Source organism: Etheostoma cragini, chromosome 15, assembly GCF_013103735.1.
Source record: "Etheostoma cragini isolate CJK2018 chromosome 15, CSU_Ecrag_1.0, whole genome shotgun sequence".
NCBI classification, from domain to species: domain Eukaryota; kingdom Metazoa; phylum Chordata; class Actinopteri; order Perciformes; family Percidae; genus Etheostoma; species Etheostoma cragini.
The window spans coordinates 20,301,630-20,322,516 of record NC_048421.1 but is presented as its reverse complement, the minus strand read 5'-3'; the positions used below and the strand labels follow the sequence as shown (position 1 = coordinate 20,322,516).

General features: G+C 40.5%; 1 protein-coding gene and 1 long non-coding RNA gene across 2 annotated transcripts; one reads left to right on the top strand and one right to left on the bottom strand.

The window, feature by feature from the left end:
• Positions 1–638: 638 nt before the first annotated feature.
• Positions 639–11,712, top strand: LOC117957741. Its single transcript, XR_004659582.1, has 2 exons — positions 639–673; positions 11,508–11,712. It is a non-coding gene; the product is annotated as an uncharacterized LOC117957741 (long non-coding RNA).
• On the bottom strand, positions 2,778–15,846 carry LOC117957708 (phosphoribosyl pyrophosphate synthase-associated protein 2). The gene is made up of 11 exons (XM_034893712.1): positions 15,699–15,846; positions 14,575–14,735; positions 12,768–12,820; positions 8,944–9,010; positions 8,634–8,806; positions 7,916–8,031; positions 7,550–7,605; positions 4,919–5,067; positions 4,632–4,702; positions 3,812–3,958; positions 2,778–2,938 (listed from the first exon to the last, which is right to left on the bottom strand). The coding sequence occupies exons 2-11, from the start codon at positions 14,655–14,657 to the stop codon at positions 2,780–2,782; spliced, it is 1,074 nt and encodes a 357-aa protein (XP_034749603.1). The 5' UTR covers positions 14,658–14,735; positions 15,699–15,846; the 3' UTR covers positions 2,778–2,779.
• Positions 15,847–20,887: the final 5,041 nt, after the last annotated feature.

Genomic DNA, 20,887 nt, shown 5'->3' with positions numbered 1-20,887 from the left:
ATGCATGCTGGTTGTGAGGCTAACACTGCAGATTGTTGGGGGGGGGGGGGTTGCATTGCAAGGGAGGCACAACTAAGTGTAGCATTTTCTTCTTCTTTCTTACACATATTGTACAGTGGTTCCTGGTTATTTAGAGATATCTTTTTCTCTGTACCACCTTTCTTTATATTTGCAATTGGCGAGGGTATACATACGATGAGAAATAAATGTTCTGTTTTAAGTATAGTGTAGGAATTAGGATTTTATTAAAGGGTAACTACTGCTTTTTTTTTTTTTTTTTACCAGGACCCTATTTTCTAGGTTTTTGTGTGTGAGTGGCTGATCGGAATTTGGTCCCTACGGGGCTGATGTTCATCATCAGTTTCAGACTCTAAGAGTAACAATCTGAGCCTTTCAATGTCAAAACAAGCACTTTTGTGACATTAGTACAAGCTGCATAATTGCCTCTATTAACTTACATTGTGGCGTAGAGGAGGGCACTGAACAATCATTGTCATGGATCCTCCTTAGGTCCAACAGCAGAGCGCCGTCTCTAAGGCTTCCACAGCGACGGGTATCAAAGCGTTCCTGCCACAATCCATTAAACTAGAACAGCTCACAGCTGGTCTGCTTCTTACAGACTGATTACTTCATATTTAATATTATACATGTGTTATTTTGTTGTATGTGCTACGTAGGTCGGTTGTACTTTCATTCTACACTTGTATAAATACAAGTAAACTCTTCATTCCTCTAAGTCTTCAGTTGCTGCTTTGGTATTTCAATCTTTTGCTATCTTATTTGATTGTATCTTAGTTTTCATCTTATTCATGCATTTTGTGTGTGTGTGTGTGTTTGTGTGTGTGTGTGTGTGTGAGAGAGAGAGAGAATGTCCTTGTAACTTGGTTCTGTAACAGAATAATTTTGATAACTGTGTCTTTTGGGTTTCTGTTTTTTTAGTCATTCTATTTTTAGAGACAGAAATTAAGCAGGATGACCACTGCTGGAGAAGTGCCAAAAGGCTCACTAGCACACGGAATGAATGCTTTGTCTACGCGTTGTGTAGACATTTACGTGTTGTCCACATTGTTTACTTGTATTTGAACTACTACTGTAGTACTACTTGGAGCGGAAGGTAGATACTAGCCTAACAAACGTGTAAATGTTCTGTAAAGTACTATAATAAAATCTGAAAGTTAGGCAGCAAGACGCTCCGGTGCTGCCGGTGTGGTAAGGCGCGTGGCGGCGGACGGAACCAAACCACAGCACAGACGCCTAATGGAGAATGGGACTTAGTGACCAACAGAAAAGGCTTTGAGACACATTTTAATTTGTTTTTATTTTTTAGACTTTTTCTAATCTTCAACTGTTAAAAAAATGTTAAGATACATTGACCTCTTAGGGCCTTGAGCAGTTACCTAAATACCTTCTTTTTCTAATCTTCAACTATGACATTTCAGACAGTATATGTATTTTAATGACTTTTCATGCAGCTGCAAAACAAACGGCATCCCATCAGCTTCAGATGTGGTTTAATTACCCATTGTTAGCATGCTAACATGCTAAACTAAAGTGACCATGGTAAGTAGTATACCCGCTAAAACAAGAATGGGTTGGCAAGTGTACACCCAGTTATTAAACTACAAAAGGCAGTGTTTACTACATATTTATTCATATTAAGTGCTGAATATAAATACAAAACGGTTTTGAAACACATCTGGTAAAGTGACAAAGACCTGCTTCAGTCAAGTTTTGCTCGTCAGAAAAGGTTTTGAACTTTACTTTTCTAGCTTTAGCTGCAGTTTGGAACTTTATTCTCTGAAACTCAGGTATATATGGTGTGTTAAGTAAACTTGATCATGATCAAAGATTTGTTATTCATTTCCGTTTGATTAAAACAACCCTCACTTCTAACTGGAGCTCTCCAGCTGGAAGTGCTACTCATCGCAAAAATAAATATAATATTTGAGCAGGTACTGAAACAATGGCACAATGTTACAACGGATGACTTACGAGTACATATTTTACAAGTGCGCTGCCGTGTAGTTACATGTTTGTAACATCCAATTAACCCAGACTAAGGAGATGTGTCCTGTTAACTCCAGTTAAGCTATAGCAACGAGTAGATGTGACACCAGATTAGCATCATGCTATGGCAACCACACAGTCTAAGCTAACTATATATTAGTAGCACATTCACACGCCACATAAATAAACAAAAATCTGACAAGTGCACTCTGATAATCAACGTAATTAGCTGGGAACCTGCAACCTGTCCCGATTAATTAGTTCAGTTTGCTGAGATTTCTCCACTTGTGATCGCAGTAGTAAAGGAGTGTTGGGAGGATGTCCTGTAGAAGGCACTGGCAATCCTTTTCATACTATTGGAGATTGTGCTACAAGAGACATTCGATGCTAACAGAAATGTTCTAAGATTCCTAGATGTACAACATTCAGTTCTATGAAAACAAAGAGACAAGATGAAAAGACTAAGAGAGGAGTATAAACCCAAGGTGTGGGCAGCCATTGGAGAGTCAGGCAGTAGTCCATAATGACACGTGTGTGTGTGTATGTGTGTGTGTTCAGTAATCTATTTGCATATGTATGCAGTCATCTTCTATGTCACACTGCATTTAAAAAAGGAAAGGATCAGCATTTTTATTTGGAGATTATGATATGAGCAGGTCATATTTTTGTGTGTGCAGCAATTTGTTTGACAATCACCTCTATGTTTCTGAAGACTTCTGGAAAGGCAAAGAGAGAGAGTGTGTGTGTGTGTGTGTGTGTGTGTGTGTGTTGTTCAGTCGTCCACCCCTATGTTGCGGAACAGGTAGGACATGGACTCTCCGTTGTGGATGCGGCGGATGGCCTCCGACAGGATCATGCTGATGTCGACCGTTTTGATCTTCGGACACTGGAGCTTCTGGAGCTCGTGGGGAATCGTGTTGGTCACCACCACCTGGAGGAGGAATACAAGTGTGTGTGAGTAAGTGGGGTGGAAACCACAAGTATTTGGGTCTAACTATTTCCTCACCATGTGGCAGATATATTATAATAGATACAGTATTTAAAATGTCTTCCAGTTCCCGTGTGAAATATTCTCCAGAAATGAGTTTTTTGATCGTTGAAAAGGTGTACCTTTATTATTATGCCATTATCATTATATTAGATGACAATTGTCAATATTATCTTTTATCACAACAATGTATCATCCAGCTAAATGTGTCATGGTGCCAGGCCTGGGGAGACTGATTTGTCTTACAACACTCAGCAACAGCAACCTTTGAGCTAGCAAGCTACACGCTGAAAATACGAGTTTTGAAGATGTTTTTGGATCTTGCAGCAAGGAAGGTCTGCTTGGTTCTTTAAGGGAATGATTGAAAGGATTTACAAAGAATATGATTAGGGTATTTCCTCTCCAACTGGGATGTTTTGGGATTGATTGGCAGGGATTTGGAATTGACAGAATACACACAGCCTACACTGGTAAGGGGAAATGAGGTGTCAGCTGATGTAAAGAGCTCAGTTACTGTGTTGTATGAACAGTTAACTTCCTTTAATACTGGATGTGGGGTTTTCTTTTTCCGGGTGCAAATGTGTCACCAAAACAAGTTCCTTCCTGAGACTATTTTTGCAGAGCCACCGTCGCCACGTCGGAAGCTAGTCCCCACCCAAGACTACGGTGATACCCAGACCGGTTTCTCCCTCCTGTTCAGGGGTGAATGTGTGCTGTGGAGGACACTCAAGCAAGACTATGCAGAACAAAAACCTAAATATGACACCAGAATATTTCAAAGTGCAGTCACACACACACACACACACACACACACACCTCATCAATGGCTGACTCTTCTATGAACCTAGGGGCGTCGCAGGACAGGAGGCCGTGTGTTGCCATGACGAAGATCTTGTAGGCCCCTCTTTCCTTCAGCGTCTCCGCTGCTGCCACAAAACTGTCCACATCATCGATTATGTCATCCTACAAGACAAACGGAACCCAAATCAAACAAGTTAATCAACGTACTTTCATTCATTCAGCCTGCAGAAGTAGCATGGCACCCTCTGGTGAACTAAGTGGGAAAAAACTGTCGTAAACTGAATTAAAATAAAAACTAGGCATTACAAAAAACAATAACTTTAACGTCTGTTTCCAAATCTAAAATAAAATGTTTTCTTTATAATTGTATTATATTAAGATTGTATTATAAAGCCCTTCTCTTCTCTGTATTTTATACAGTCTATGTTTAAAACTCACAGAACAAAGCAGTGGTGTTTGTAATGCAGTCAGCTCATCAAATTAAATGAGAAGTGAAGTCAGTTATTTAACAATTAAATCATGAACAGGGTGAATCGAGATTGCAATTTTATAATAATTAACAGCTGCTCGGATAGCAACAGTCACAGAGGAGACTAAATAAAGCCCCAGCAAAATACTGTAAAAGAATGAGCTTTTCAGTGGAAAGCCAGACTGGATTCCCTCCATCTTTTCCAGATTGTCAGCTGAGCGTCAGCGCTCTGCCCTCCTGCAGCTGCAGACACACCTGCAGCTGATCCGCGTCCTTCCTTTTCTTCCCACACTTTATTGGGCTTTTTCTCATGGGGCTCTTGTTCAACGATAGTGTGTTAAAATCAGTCAAACTGTACGCTCTCACCACTATGATGGCGATGCGTCCTCCTACGTCTCCTACCACAGTGATGGGAGGCTTCTCCTTAGGAATCAACACTGGAAACAACAAAACATTGTTTAAGCTCACATTGTCAAGAGGCAACCCGTCTCTATGCTATGTCATGTTATTTGCGGTGGCAAAGCAAAAGTCACTGTGTGAGCCTTTGTATATCTACCTAAATGTATTCTATCATGTGGAAGTTACACAAGATATTGTTGTCTGTGTGTGTGTGTGTGTGTGTGTGTGTGTGTGTGTGTGTGTGTGTGTATTACATGGTATCTCCATGCTGGGGTGAATGGCTCCAGTGGTCTTGACGGTGGGTGGCGAGTGCCGCCCGTCTACCTGGTCTGACTCTGCATCCTGAGCTTCACCGTGGATCACTGCTATACCCAGACGCAGTCGCTCAGCAAACGACTGAGCCCTGCACACCCAGACAGAGGAGAACTCAGATACTACCGCCATTTATTACGTCATAACGATTAATGTACAATACAGAACATAACTTTTGTTACTATATAAAATATGAAAGGTTCTGACTCTGGCACCCCCTGTGGTAGTATAAAAAAATACCATAGCAGACAGCAATGATTGCTGCTAAGTAAATGCAATTCTGGACTTTAAAGGGATAGTTTAGATTTTTTGAAGTGGGGTTGTATGAGGTACTTAGTCAGTGAATGACCTATAGTAGATGGTGGTCAGCACGCCCAGTTTGGAGAAACTCAAAAAGCCACCAAACTTTGACAACAGTAATTTTACCCTGCAGTACCTCGATCGTTTAGTTTGTTAGTGTTAATGTGAGAATCCGAACAAATCCTTTTGAAAACACTGATGTCACACAAAACACTAACTAACTAATCGAGTCAGCCGTAGTCCAGCAACTCCTGTGTTCTGTGAGGTCAAATTACTGTTTTTGGCAAAGGAGTCTGGTGGCTTCGAAGAAAGCACTATTGATAGAACAGCTTAAGTTACCTATTGGAAAGGACTGTCGGCGAGGTAAAGCCGTGATAGTATTCTAAATATATATACAGTGAGGAAAATAAGTATTTGAACACCCTGCTATTTTGCAAGTTCTCCCATTTAAAAATCATGGAGGGGTCTGAAATTGTCATCGTAGGTGCGTGTCCACTGTGAGAGTCATAATCTAAATTGCAATTCCAGAGGTCAAACGTTTCCTGTAGTTTTTCACCAGGTTTGCACACACTGCAGAAGGGATTTTGGCCCACTCCTCCACACAGATCTTCACTAGATCAGTCAGGTTTCTGGGCTATCGCTGAGAAACACGGAGTTTGAGCTCCCTCCAAAGATTCTCTATTAGGTTTAGGTCTGGAGACTGGCTAGGCCACGCCAGAACCTTGATATGCTTCTTCCAGAGCCACTCCTTGGTTATCCTGGCTGTGTGCTTCGGGTCATTGTCATGTTGACATCAAGACCCAGCCTCGACCCATCTTCAATGCTCTAACTGAGGCAAGGAGGTTGTTCCCCAAAATCTCGCAATACATGGCCCCGGTCATCCTCTCCTTAATACAGTGCAGTCGCCCTCTCCCATGTGCAGAAAAATACCCCCAAAGCATGATGCTACCACCCCCATGCTTTACAGTAGGGATGGTACTCATCATACGGTTAGTGGAATTATGACCAAAAAGTTATCTTTTGGTCTCATCTGACCGCATGACTTTCTCCCATGACTCCTCTGGATCATCCAAATGGTCATTGGCAAACTCAAGACGGGCCTTGACATGTGCTGGTTTAAGCAGGGGAACCTTCCGAGCCATGCATGATTTCAAACCATGACGTCTTAGTGTATTACCAACAGTAACCTTGGAAACCGTAGACCCAGCTTTATTCAGGTCATTGACCAGTCCCTCCCGTGTAGTTCTGGGCTGATTTCTCACTTTTCTTAGGATCATTGAGACCCCGCGAGGTGAGATCTTGCAGATCCCCAGTCCGAGGGAGATTGACAGTCATGTTTAGCTTCTTCCATTTTCTAATGATTGCTCCAACAGTGGACCTTTTTCAACAAGCTGCTTGGCAACTTCCCCGTAGCCCTTTCCAGCCTTGTGGAGATGTACAATTTTGTCTCTAATGTCTTTGGACCGCTCTTTGGTCTTGGCCATGTTAGTAGTTAAATGCTTACTGATTGTATGGGGTGGACAGGTGTCTTTATGCAGCTAACAACCTCAAACAGGAGCATCTTATTTAGGATAATAAATGGAGTGGAGGTGGACATTTTGAAGGCAGACTAACAGGTCTTTGAGAGTCAGAATTGTAGCTGATAGACAGGTGTTCAAATACTTATTTGCAGCTGTATCATACAAATAAATAGTTAAAAAATCAAATATTGAGATTTCTCGATTTTTTTTGTTGATTATGTCTCTCACAGGTAACATGCACCTCCGATGAAAATTTCAGACCCCTCCATGATTTCTAAGTGGGGGAACTTGCAAAATAGCAGGGTGTTCAAATACTTATTTTCCTCACTGTCCGTTTATCCGATGTTGGGTTGGGCAATAAGTCGGACTCACCTGAGTCGAGTCTGACTCACTGCCGAGAACCCCGACACAGCTCTTGCTTTGGTCATACAGAGATTAGATGGCTCTGAGAAGGCCCCCCCCCCCATCCCATACTAATTCTAGTTATTACTAATACATTCTAAATATAGCATTCACTTAAACCACAATGGATTTTTTTAAGGTGGCTAAAGTCTGTTTTGCTGCTGCACCTGTCAACAGCAGTGAATATCCAAACCTCCCTTTAACTTCCTCAGGGAAATAAGGTTGGTGAGTGGGAGAACAAAAAAAAAAAAAAAACTTATGATAAACTCATTAGTTACCAATATAATACGAGTTACAGCTTTGCACTGTTGAAGGTGATTTCATAACCAGCGAGTGAGGAGGCTACTGTACCTTTTGGCAGAGGCTGGGGATTTGGCCACAATCACAGCATTTCTATAGTCAGGGATCTGGAGGTACATGGAAAATAATGACAGATTAGATTAGATTAGATTAGACAGAGTGTACTGATCCCAAATTGGGAAATATTAATGCTACAGCAGCAACATATCAGACACAGCACACATTCAAGAAAGAAATAGGATAGAATACAAGAACCCATTTTCAAAAAATACAAAGGAACAAATGTATAAAACATATATACAAGTTGGCAATACAAATGTACAACTACTTAATAACATTTATAAAGATGCGAGTAAAATGTCAAAATTTACAAACAAGTGACAGTTTTGTTTTAATATGCAATTCATGTGTTTTGACCTCTTCCTGTATGTACTGCAACAGGAAGGGGGAGGCTCTCAGGTTGTCCACTGGAATGTTGAAGAAGCCTTGAATCTCTTTCTGATGGAGGTCCATGGTGATCAGGTGGGTGAGACCTACACAAACACCAGCAGTTTGATAGCATCAATGCCTGCACTTACCATGGTTGTGGATTTGCATTTTACAACAATGTATGAAATGTGTGCAATGATGGACACTAGAGGTGAGGGAAAAGAAAATAAAAATTGTAGACATCATGCTTTTTTGGGATGATTTTTAAAAATTGATTCGATATTTTTTTTTTCCACAATTCATCTGATTATTTTTTTATGGTAGCGCTGACGGCGACTACAGCCTTTCCTCTTCCAGCCAAACAGACGGAAAGCAAAAAAAACAATGTATGTAGTTCTTAACATATTAAATTAATGTCGTACGAACATGTGACGTGCATTCCTTTTAGAAAACAGTTTTTAGTAATGTCTTGTGATATATTGTCACTAGACTGCAATTTTTCAACTTTTGTTGTTGTTGAAGAAGGAAAAGAAAATTGCAATACTAAATACTATCCAGTCACAAAACTCCTAGAAACTATTGTCCTATTTAAAGATATAATGCGTAGTTTCTGTCTCCCCCATGAGGAATTCAAAGTAATAACAACATGATGTAAGTCCCCCCCTTCCTGTTTATCCTGCTCCAAAGCAGTGCTTTCCCCACTTACCAGCTTTACACATCATAGAGGCAATAAGCTTGGAGACGATGGAGCCCCTCTTCCTCATCTTGCACTGCTTGCTATAGGGGAAGTAGGGGAGGACGCCTGTGATGCTTCTGGCACAGGACGTCCTGCACGCGTACACCAGGATCAGCATCTCCATTATGGTGGTGTTTACATCCCTGATGCAGCCGAGTGATGGACAGAAAAGCCGCAGAGCAAGGGGAGAGGGGGTCAGCGTTGACAAAACGTGATGTTAGTGGATGTTTCAGGGGAAAACTGTGCTGAAATATTCAATTGTGTGCTTGTTCTTTCTTACTTGGACATTGTTTGGATCACAAAGACATCTTTGCCTCGCACTGACTCTTGGATCTGTACCCGCGTTTCTATAGAAACAAACAGGACGTGAGAACGAGAGAGAAGTCAGAAAGCATGCACACATAAACACACAGTTAGTCCCACGTCGAGCACACACTCCTCCCTCATAACAAAGCCAACAAAGCCTGTTGGCTTCATTAGAGGGCTATCTGCCTCTCACACACACACCCTCTCACTGTGTGAAATTTTAGATACTAGCATTCCAAAAATGTGCCTCCCACAGAAAAGAGATTAGAAAACAAAATGCTATCTAGACAGAGCCAAATGTCCAGCTGAAACAGAACTGATGGTTGATGCAAGCAGCCAAGAAACTTTGAATATTCAGGGTGTATAATTTTCTTATGTATACATCTATCATTATTAAACACTTCAGTTAAACTAACACTGACTGTGGCACATGCATTATTTTGCTAATTACCAATATATTTGCAAATAAAACTGTACATTATGACTAATATTGTCCAAAGCACCCCATTAGGGCTGGGCAATATACAGTATCATTAGATACAATTGTGTTCAAAATAATAGCAGTCCAACATCACTAATGTCAAATCTTATTTTTTTGATAGATGTGATATTTCTACATGGCAAATAATTTACTAGTAAGTGTTGTAGAGTCCAACAGACCCAACGGTCATGACATGCATGCTGCTCATTCAGTGTAATTGAATGGGGCATGTTCAAAATAATAGCTATTTATGGGGATGTTTCTCATACTGTGGTGTTGGCCTATTTATCACATACCAGGGATCCTGGATCAGTTTCAATACATCAAAATACTTTAATTGGTCATGTTGCCTTATGCTGAAGGGGAAATTACTTTAAAATGGGTCTTTCAACAAGACAATGATCCAAAACACACCAGTAAGCGAGCAAAGTCTTGGTTCCAGATGAACCAGACTGATGTTATGGAGCGGTCAGCTCCATCCCCGGATTTCATTCCCATAGAACATTGTGGCGGGACATCATAAACCCTGTTTCTGGGGCAGAACCCAGAAATGCAGAGAAATTGTGGGATGTAGTTCAATTATCCTGGGCTGGAATACCTGTTCACAGGTGTCAGAAGTTGGTCGACTCCATGCAACAGAGATATGAAGCAGTTCTCAGAAACAATAGTTATGCAACTAAATATTAGTACAGTGATTCAAAGTAAAGCACACCCTTGAGATATGTTTCAGTTCATACAGTAAATGTTTGAGTTTGTAAAGAAAAATGCAAATACTGGTATTTTTTTAACAGCCTAAAATTCCTTTTTCTTTACTTTCTGTAAAGGTAGAACACAAACTTGATCAATTTTGGTCATGTTATGATTTAAGATTGAATGTGCAGTGTTCCCTATGCATTGATATTATGGAATTAAACAATCTCGCCTGTGCTTGAAAATGTCTGGAGATCGGATGTAATCTACCACGCTGATTATTTGCTCTTTGTTTTGTCTATCTTGCATCAACATCATGTGATAAAACAGGTGCAAGCAGCGACTGTTTGGAAAGTGTTCCTGAGGAATTGGTCGTCTGTTGGCAAACACATTGTAGCGGCCAGCTAGCAAATCCACAAAACAAACCTTGCATCGCAATGATTGCATGACATTTTAAGCGGCAGAATTTTACTTTGCTCTTGTTAGTGGTACTGCGCCAAAAAGTAAACAGAGGGGCGCACTACAGTCAGGGCACCTAGCTAGCTGGCTAGTAGTAGCCTTGTACATTGTTATTGAAGAATTACATTGGAAATGAAGGACTTCATGGAAAGGAAACATGTGGATTTGGTGTAGATTTAGAAATTGTAAAAATAAACCAAACAGATGGGCTCCACAAATTTCAATTGTAAGATCCAGAAAGGAACCAACTGGGGTTTCTTGCTGCTGGCATGGGCATCGAGACACCGGTGGAGACTATACTCATGTTGCAAATTTGTAGTGATTATTTTAGACCAGACGAGTTTGAAAACACCCCCGCAATCTAAAGGACTACAAGTCACTGACAACAAATGTGATTCCATCCGTGTTTCCAGATGCACCAACAGCTACTGATCAACAGGTAGTAACGGCATCTCCAGCGGGTGCTGTCGCTACAGATGCTCTCTTTCTGCCCTTTTAGCATCCATCTCTAATAGTTCTTTGTCTGTGTATTCCGGCTCATACTGGTACGGATATTGGTACGGTAATTTACATTGATAGTCTTTATAATTTATTTGCCTTTGGGGGTAAGACTGTGTTTAATGGCAGGTTAGCAGATACTGTTGACTTGCAATAGCCTAGCACCAGTGAACTCTGCAAGTGGAAGGACTGGATGAAAACTGTTTAACTGTCTCCACTGATAAAAAACACACTGGCTAACTTGGAAATAAGGTCATGTCCGAAATTCTGAACCACCACTCTAATCGATCACTTGATACCAGAGGCCTGTACTACAAATCAAGTTTAACATGCCCTGGATGTATTTCACTTACCTGGCTTCACTTAACTAACAACCATCCTTCATAAGCTGTGTCACAACGGTGGTTAAGAAATAGTTCAATCAACCCAAGTCTTCCCAATCCAGCGTTCACATAAAAGAGGCGGTGTTCGCACAGCATGACCTACAGAGCTGCATATTTTACATAAGAGCAAACTATAATTCTACATAATTATGAAGAACACAAACACAGGTTTGCAGGCAAAACGCAATACAGTCGCTGCTTCCTAAAACAGGAAGGAAAGCTGGCAAAAAAATAGCCAATGCTGTAAATGCGTAAATCCCAACGCTTATCAATATCCCTTTCCCATCAGTCGGTTTTGTACTCAAGTCTCTCTTGTATCTACCTGATTATTTAATAACTAGAAAATGCTTTTCCAGCAGAAAATGTGTGGGCATGCTGAATAGCTGAACTGCTAAACCTAACCTGGTTGAATAGCTTATATTAGTCAGTGATGTTATCTCTTTGATCTGTAATCAGTTAACAACTGCACCTGCCACCTGTGTCACCAGCTAATCAGGCACTGAACAAGTTCTCAAAACAATGGTCATACCACCAAAAGGATAAGAGATATCAATAATGCCCTCTTCATGGGCACCAGAAGGCCTTTGTGAATGTATTAATATAAAATTAATGTGGATAAACTTAAAAATGTTGGCATATAAGCGATTTAAAAAAGAGCTTCGCTCCTAGTTTTGCTAATAAATGTGGAAAATGTTTAACGTGGCAGTGAATGGAGAAAGATTTGGAACTCGTCATTTGAAAGGTTGCTGAGCCAAAAGTATAATTCATATTGCATAAATGAAACTAGACAAGAATACCTACGTTTTGATGTCAGAATTGTTGGCGTGGGAGCAAGTTATAGAGAGAGAACCAATATGATTTTTTCAATCCCTCAACTCTAGTGATGTCACTCCACTTCACGCAATACACACTCATAAATGCAGAAAAATCTTAAAATGTACACTATTCTTAAACAGTTTTTTCACAAAAACTGTAAAATATATCAAAACACCGAGCACACCCAGAATACCTGAATATTTCGTGAATGGTTTAAAGTTTGAATCACAAAAAATTTAGGAAGAGATACATTTTGAAGCAAAAGAGGATTTAAGGGATTTGAAGCTTGCTCTCATTGACTTTAAATGTTTAAAAGCTTAATAATTTGAAAAAGTATAAATAGTTTAAATAGCTGAAAGTATGCAGAAGTTACGGAGAGCCCAAAAAACGTATGGAATAATATTAATAAGTAAGACAAAGAACAGAATAACAATAGTGGACAGGGAGTCACTCTATCTGACATCATCTTACCTCTGTTAGCTTCCTGGTACACCTGCACCTTGCCAAGCTCCACCCCTAACCGCCTGATAGAGAGAGAGAGAGAGAGAGAGAGAGAGAGAGAGAGAGAGAGAGAGAGAGAGAGAGAGAGAGAGAGAGAGAGAGAGAGAGAGAGAGAGAGAGAGAGAGAGAGAGAGAGAGAGAGAGAGAGAGAGAGAGAGAGAGTTTCAGCTTAGGTTTACAATTTCACAAGAACCAAGTATGTTAACATTTTTACTGGACGATTCGTCGGCATAGTCAATGTCATCGATTACGTAAATGCGTCGACACAAATAACTTGCGTCGTTGTGTCTAAAATAACATGGCTGCCTCCAGCAACAGGATTCCTCTCATGGCTGGATTCCTCGCAACAACACGTTGAGAAAAAGGTTCGCACACAGTCTTCTAAAGTGTGGGAGTGTTTTACTCTTAATGCCAACAACAACGTGGTAGTCTGGAGACTTTGTAAAATGATTCCTGAATCCGGATAGCAGAAGCAAAACAGTGAATTCTGCTCACCATGCGTCTCCAGCCTCTCCCGTAGCTCAACCGTAGACAGTGTCCACTGCACTGACTAAGTGGGAGGTAAACTGTGCTGCGTCTCCTCCATCTGCAGCTCTGTCTTCGATCATTGTGCAACCAGGCCATATTGTTTCAGATGTCTCACGAGTCCTTTATAACGTCAGCTGTAACGACCGCTGTATTAAAAAATGTACGCTCGGGCTCATAATTTCCTCAGAAAGGAGAGAGAAATTGCAAATTTTTTTATATGTGTGTTCCTCCTGACAGTGACTTGAAATGTTAATTTGTTTTATTGTTGGATTTCACATTTTATGCAACTACATTGGTATTTTAAGGATGCTACAGAAGGTGAGCTGAGTAATGAATTTTCATTAAAGTTGTATTTTAATATGGCGATTCCAAGAATCATAGTGGTCTTGACCTTTGAGCTCCAAAATCTAATCAGATTATCCATGATAGCGGAAGACCCCAAAAACATGCCTTTTAGGCCCATTTAGACCAAAATAAGTGGTCTGGCGATTTGCCGCAAAGGTGCGTGGCGGTGTGGGAGGGTCACTAAAACGGCCAGTTTGTGTGATGTCCTGTTGTTATTTAAGCCTCCTAATGTAACACAAGTAGACTTTATTGTTCACAGTTACTGTTGACCACACTTGAAGGCATCTTCATTTCCCGGCAAAAGAAAAAAGACGAGCGAGAGAGATCGACTGGCTTTGTGGCAGCGATAGAGTGCCTCGTCCTTCTTCTTCCTTCTTTTTCCATTGCAGATCAACTATTAGGCTACCTGAAATAAAACCATTCCTATCTCTAGGTATGGCAAAGGGTGTGTGATGATGTGGGGGGGAGGGGCATTTTAATTCCAAAGGCCAAGGGAACTTTATCAGGATGCGTAGTATCCTGGGTCCATGAAATAATTGGCCTTTAAAAATAAAAATGTGCCTTCCTCTATGGGAATTAAACATAGGGGTGTGTATATGCCCCCTGTATTTTAAAGGAAGTGTATTTACAATACATTATTCATTCACAAAGAAAATTGGTGTCCTTAAAAAGGTTGGATTTTCCTTTCTTTTTTTAATTGAGGCATTAAGATCAATTTCCAAAAGCTGTTTTTTTTATTCCTCTTTTTAATCAACATTAACACGGGAGTGTAAACTTATTCAAGCCACTGTAGGTGCAGATAAGAGAGTTCTGGTGTGAGGTATCACATGCAGTAGGTAGGATAATAGGCACACATTTACCTCTACAGCCTGACTTGTTTATACTAGGAATTTACTGTACTCACTCTGAAATCCTCTTTCCCAGCTCGCGGCTGGCGGGGTGCGAGTTGGCAGTGAAGATGACCAGGCCACCCTTGGTGTGATTCATGTCTTTGGGGTCTCGGCCGCTGTTTTCCCCACACTCAGGCAGTGGCTCCCTGGGCACCCACGCTGCGCTGAGCCCTTCCTGCAGTGGAAAGGGAGGGAAGGGGCAAGAGCTTCCTTTAAAACCAATGTGTCAACTCTCATAACTCAAGTAGAGGTAGAACAGTCTCAGTTAGTTCCCAAAGACTTACAAAAAAACACCAAACTGAATTGTTTTACTTTATAAAAGCAGCTTTTTCAGGTAAAAGCATAATCAATACTTAAATAGCTTGATTTCCCCATGACACACAATCATGAAATTTAACAAGTGTATGAAACACTACTGCCAACCATCCTTGATTCACTGGTGTCTGTCTTTGTCTGTATGTGTATTCAAAGCAAATTTAATTTTGCTTGTATATACCTATTATATACAGTCTATAACATACACTTGAGAGGATCTTAACAACAAATAACACAGCAAACAAAAGGCTGGTTAAGTTTGTCAACAGATGCCATGTAACCATGTACGACCTACAATAACTGGAAGGGTAATTAAATTAAATTATATTAAGTACGTATCTTAACATTGCAATTTTTCTTTTAGGGGGTCAGTGGCGTATAACGGGCTAACTCGTGATTTTAAGAAAAGAGGTAGAAATTGTTTATCCATACTATCAACAGTCACGACATTAGCTTCATCGTGCTAAGCTAGCAGAACAACACAGGACTTTGCCGTTTATGTTTCCGTATTCTCTATTCGAGAATGAATGTGTTAATAAGTACAACCTTGTGTTGTAATTGTAGTTGCAAAAAAAGAAGTTAGACAACAAAGTTTAAATTAACCTCTGCTAATATTAAATGTTTGACTGTAATATTATGAAATAACGTTAGCTAACGGTAACACACAAGTACTAACGCGATAGCTCACAGTAATCTTGCCATGGCAAAGCTCTTGAAAGCGCGAATTGATTTTTCATGCATTAGAAAGCAAGTCTTTCTATGTAGCAAGTAGCTAATCAAACAACGAGTATGAAATTAAACAAAGCACAATAGTAGCCCTTACCAGTTTGCGTGTTAGGTCTGGTTACAGTCTGCAACCAACAGTATTTGAATATACAAGCCTCTCTTCTCAACCTGTTCCCCTCACTCCGACAGCTTGCGATGTCATCAGTTTTGATGGACGTGCAGCTCGACCAATCACATGCTAGAAAATGGAAAAGGCCGCTAGTAAGACGCATTCAAGTGCTCTTTTTAAACCGGTTAATGATAAAAAAGTATGTGTAACGTATAAACAAAAAAGTAATTCATTTTCGTCAGTTCTGATTTCAGTGAGGTATTCAGTTATTCAGTATTTACAGCCTTTACTGAAGTAACTAGCGCAACAGTGCTAATACCACACTATTAAATACTCTGTCCTGTATTGAAAATGTTACTTAAGTAAATATTTAAGTGTAATCAGGAAAATGTACTTAAAGTATTATAAGCACTCCATGCATTAAAATCCTCACATTTTAGAAAGTGGAAACGATCCAAACAGTTCTGTCAATCAAATAAGTATTCAATGGTCTAATCATTTCAGCTGGACTTGTATGCTTATATATTGTTGATACATGGAGATGTGCTAGTTTGCCCAATTTGAGATTATTCTGAACCTTCTGATGTTTCATTTCATAAGAAAATGCACCAAAATAAAACAAAAACGTTTATCTTAAAATGGGCACTAAAAGACACATTTTTTCACTTATCATTGCTCACTTTCTCAGTGCCTCAATAGTTCCATAACGAGGCTAAACACTGAAAGCCTTCCCAGGAGGTGCGTGCTTTGTGACAGGCCACTTGAGGGCAGTGTTTGATTTTCTGAATTAACTATTCTGAACAGCCCTATTTCAGTTCTTGCTAAATGGAGTGACTCTCGTGTGGTTTCATGTGTAGTGTCAGCCTGATGAGCATTACTATACTATTCACTTTAACCACACACTAAACAACTATTCCAGTCCATTAACCACCATGCAGTCAGGATGGGTCACTGCAGAAAGATATGTTTCTGGATTCAAATGGAAAGAGATATTTAGATACATCTCATTTAGGTTTGACAATACATTCTATGGGCAAAATGTTTACTGTAATGGTATGACATTTTGCCTCTACATACTGTCTATTAAATATTCATCTAAGCACTTCATCTCTGCTGCTTCTTTATATATCTGCCAAAAGGTCAACGTTTTCCTTGTCCTTTAAAGCACTGCAGGTTGTAGTGTTTGCTTTATCTCAAAACAGTCCCCTGTCTTTTTTTCATGTGTGCCAGCTTACATGCACCAACTTCTGTTAATACCCAGAGAAAGTACCTTACTGGTAAGGGATTTCACTCCCCACACCACACAATAAACTCACACAGATGGAGAGAAAGAGAATTGGTCTCCCTTTGGCTGTGTAATAAATATGGCTACAGTAAGTAGCTCATGAATCTACAGTTTCTTCCCTTGGACATAATAGTAAATCTGTCTGACAATGCCACGCAGAAAGATGGATAGGGAGGTATGAGTGGTGCAGGTAAACTCTAAAATGATGAGCATTTATACATCAAGTGTGGGGAAAGTGAGCAGCTTTTGCGTTAACAGAGACAGACTTATAAATACGCTCATGGGCTACTCTTCAATATTCTTACATAACTTACTGGATATGTGGAGGAGGCAGAGAGCAGCATCCAGGCACGGCACACTGCCCACACACACACACACACACACACACACACACACACACACACACACACACACACACACACACACACAATAGAGAGGAGAGTGGAGTTAAAAATCTGGAGGAGGTTGGACAGAGAAAGAAGACAAGTTATTTGTTGCAGTTAGAAGTCAGGGTCAAAATCACTGATACGTGCTGTGCTTTCTCCAATTGTCTTCATGACGCATCTGCATATACTGTATGTTCTATATGTAGGACACAAAGGTTTGTGGAGAGACTGGATTCCCAAAAATGTATCAAATCTTCCAAATTAAAAAACGTAGTGTACTCTATGTTATCTAAAAATGAAATCTGAATGGTAAGTGTTATTTGACATTATTGGGAAATTCTCTCATTCGCTTTCTTGCTGAGAGTTAGATGAGAAGATTCACCCTTTCTTAGGCCACAGTGAATATGAAGCTATGGGAAGCAGTTAGCTTAGCATAAAAACTGGAAACAGCGTGAAGACTTAATGCTAAAGCTAAGATAACCTGTTGCCAGTGGCTAGCTTCATATGTATTGTATAGCCGTGAGAGTGGTATTGATCCTCACATCTAACTCTCAGCAAGAACGGAAATAAAAAGTATTTCCCAAACTGTAGAACTATTCCTTTAAATACAGCCATTACAGAAACATGCAGAAAATGAAAATGTGTGGCTAAGCATGAGTGGCACTGTGATGACAAGAAGGTTTTCAATACATACAGGAGGATTTAAAATAGCCACTTCTATGGCACTTACATAGATTATCAAGTGTTTTCATAAGAATGAAAGGCCGATGGGAATGTTAGGCCATATTTGGTCACTAACCAAAGTACTTGACAGTTCAAAATGTTGACCTGATGATGGATTTTGACAAAGAGTGAAGGGATCACTGAACAAGTTAAATCAATTGCAAATAAACAGTGTGCTAGGCTTCTTTTCAATCAACAAAGTCAGTTAGTGTTAATGGGACCCTGTACAGCTTTTCTGTATTTTCTGTCTGTTACAATGTTGGATTTTCATGTTAAATGTGGCCAAATAATGAGGTAAACATATTTCAGAGAAACCCCCATGAGGAACACCCTCAGATATCCCAATGTTCAGATCGGGTTTATCTCCTCTCAGCCTTGTGTCACGTTACGGAGCTGGGTTGTTATGATTGGTCGTCTGCTCCAGGCTACGAGGGTTGCATGCTAACACCAGAGAAGCTGTAATCTTTGCTACCAATGTTGTTCATGTCTCCCCAATTTCAGGTCACATTATTGCTATAACACTATATTCTATTACTGTCCATTGCTAACTAGTAGCTGCACGCTAACGGCACGGAAATATGTCATCTTGGCTGCCAATGTTTTTAATTTCTCCCCAATTTTGGATCACATTACTGCTGAATCATGTCCAGTTGTGTAATATTCAGATTTTTATTGGTGTTTTTCAACTGTACAAAGTCCTGCTGTGTACACAACAGGAATGGTGATAAAGAAAGCTGACCAGTCAGAGCAGACTGAGCTTATACAGAGGCTGAATACAGTTGCAGCAGCAACGGAAAGTGTTTTTTGAACAGTAAAGCTTTAGTTTGAGTAAAAACATAAAACACAACAATGAACCTGAAAATGCTATTTAATCGCTCCCCTTTAATTCAATATTTACAATGACATCCATCCATCCATCCATCCATCCATCCATCCATCCATCCATCCATCCATCCATCCATCGTAGCACACTTTTACGGGTTGGGTTGCGGGGGCAGCAGCTCCAGCAGGGGACCCCAAACTTCCCTTTCTCGAGCCACATTAACCAGCTGTGACTGGGCGAGCCTGAGGTGTTCCCAGCCCAGGGTGTAAACATAATCTCTCCACCTAGCCCTGGGTCTTTCCCGTGGCCACCTCCCAGCTGGACAAGGCACCCAGGAGGCATCCTTACCAGATGTAAAAGCCACCTCAAAAGACTCCTTTTGATGCAAAGAAGCAGCGGCTCTAATGCAAGTTCCTTACTGACAGAGCTTCTCACCCTATCTCTAAAGGACACGCCAGCCAACCTCATGCAAAAACAGTCATTTCAGTCATGACCCAGTCAGAACCCAGCCAACCGGATGATTGACAATGACCTACTGACCATACTGGTTTTGTAGCGTTTTTCACAGATTTGTGGCCCTTCTTAAATACAACTTTTGGATCGATTGCCAAGTAATTTAGTACAGTAATTTAGTCCATGTCGTCACCATGAGGTTGACATTTGGGCTTTTGTGTGAAATAAGTATTGCCATGAAATTTACACACATTCATGTGGCCCTTGGGATAAATTTGGATGACAATGCTGATCCATTAGCTTTTCATCTAGCACCGTCATCAGGTCAAAGTTTCAGTTTAGAACTGAGACGACCCAACTCAGAGTAATTTCCTCAATCTGTGTGTTAAATGGGTACTCCACTGCCACGCCTCTTTAGGACACTAGCTGCAGGTCCTGGGTGTATGATTTCAATGGAAGAAGTAAACATGAATGCAGATTATGACCAATTATTTTGCCTATAGTTACCAAAATAAATATTTGACCCATTCTTCACAAGCCACTAATCTCGTTGCTGTTACATGAACAAACTTTAACGAGATTGGCAACACAGACAAGCTCCTGTCAACGAATTTTTGCGAACTCCTTAACAAAACTAATTTTCGTAATGCTCCATTGGCCTATGTATTTTAGCGGTAGCTACAAATAGGCCAAATGTTGGAAAAAGAAGATCTTTATCTATTATACAACTCAAACTTTTCATCCATCCACACTCTGTTCACCACACTTTCAAACACTTTCAAACAAGGTCCACGTTGGCGCAGCGTTTAATGCTAATCTCTGGTGCTTAGCCTATTAGCAAATGTTAGCACACTAAACTTAGATGATGAACATGGTAAACATTTTACCCACCAGGAAGCCTACACCCTTACATGGCTGTATAGACCTTTATCTTTGTTTTCCTCTTATATGCTCCACTTTATGCTTTGTAGGCCTAGTATTGCTGCAGTAGACCATTGGTCTTCTGTGCAGTGCCATAGGAAAAAGGGGAGCGGGGCCAGTTTTTAGTAGAGTTAGAATTCATCTACACACCTGCTCAGGAGGATTTCTTTACAGAGCGGCAGGTGTGTCTTTATAAAACGTGATAGAGAACCGTGCGTTTGAAATAGGCCTAACTGTAATGGATTACATATCTAACGCTACATCACTTGGGGAAAAGATGGGCTATAGTTATAGCCTATTATTAGGCTATAGCTTCACTATAGCATAGTATAAAATATCAAATAAGAAAAAGAGAGTTTAACAAATGGATTATTGACTTTGTGCCAATTCCTTGGCAGCTGAATAAATCTCCGCAGCTTCTCTGTAGAAACAGAGCCAGAGAGAGATGAAAATAGGAGGCGGGAGAGCACCGCGCTCGTGGTCCGCCCCCAAGTTCCAGCACGAGCCATTTAGCGGTACGAGCTGGCCCAGCTGTAGAGCGCGCGGGCGCGTGTACGCCCCCCGCTCCCCTTCCCACACCCCACCC

Bases quoted from the DNA above. Each gene is read 5' to 3' on its own strand.
- LOC117957708 (XM_034893712.1), bottom strand. From the start codon at position 14,657: ATGAATCACACCAAGGGTGGCCTGGTCATCTTCACTGCCAACTCGCAC. The intron at 12,821-14,574 runs GTGAGTACAGTA...TCTCTCTATCAG, and splicing joins CTGGGAAAGAGGATTTCAGA to GCGGTTAGGGGTGGAGCTTG. The intron at 8,032-8,633 runs GTAAGTGGGGAA...GTGTTTGTGTAG, and splicing joins CTCTATGATGTGTAAAGCTG to GTCTCACCCACCTGATCACC.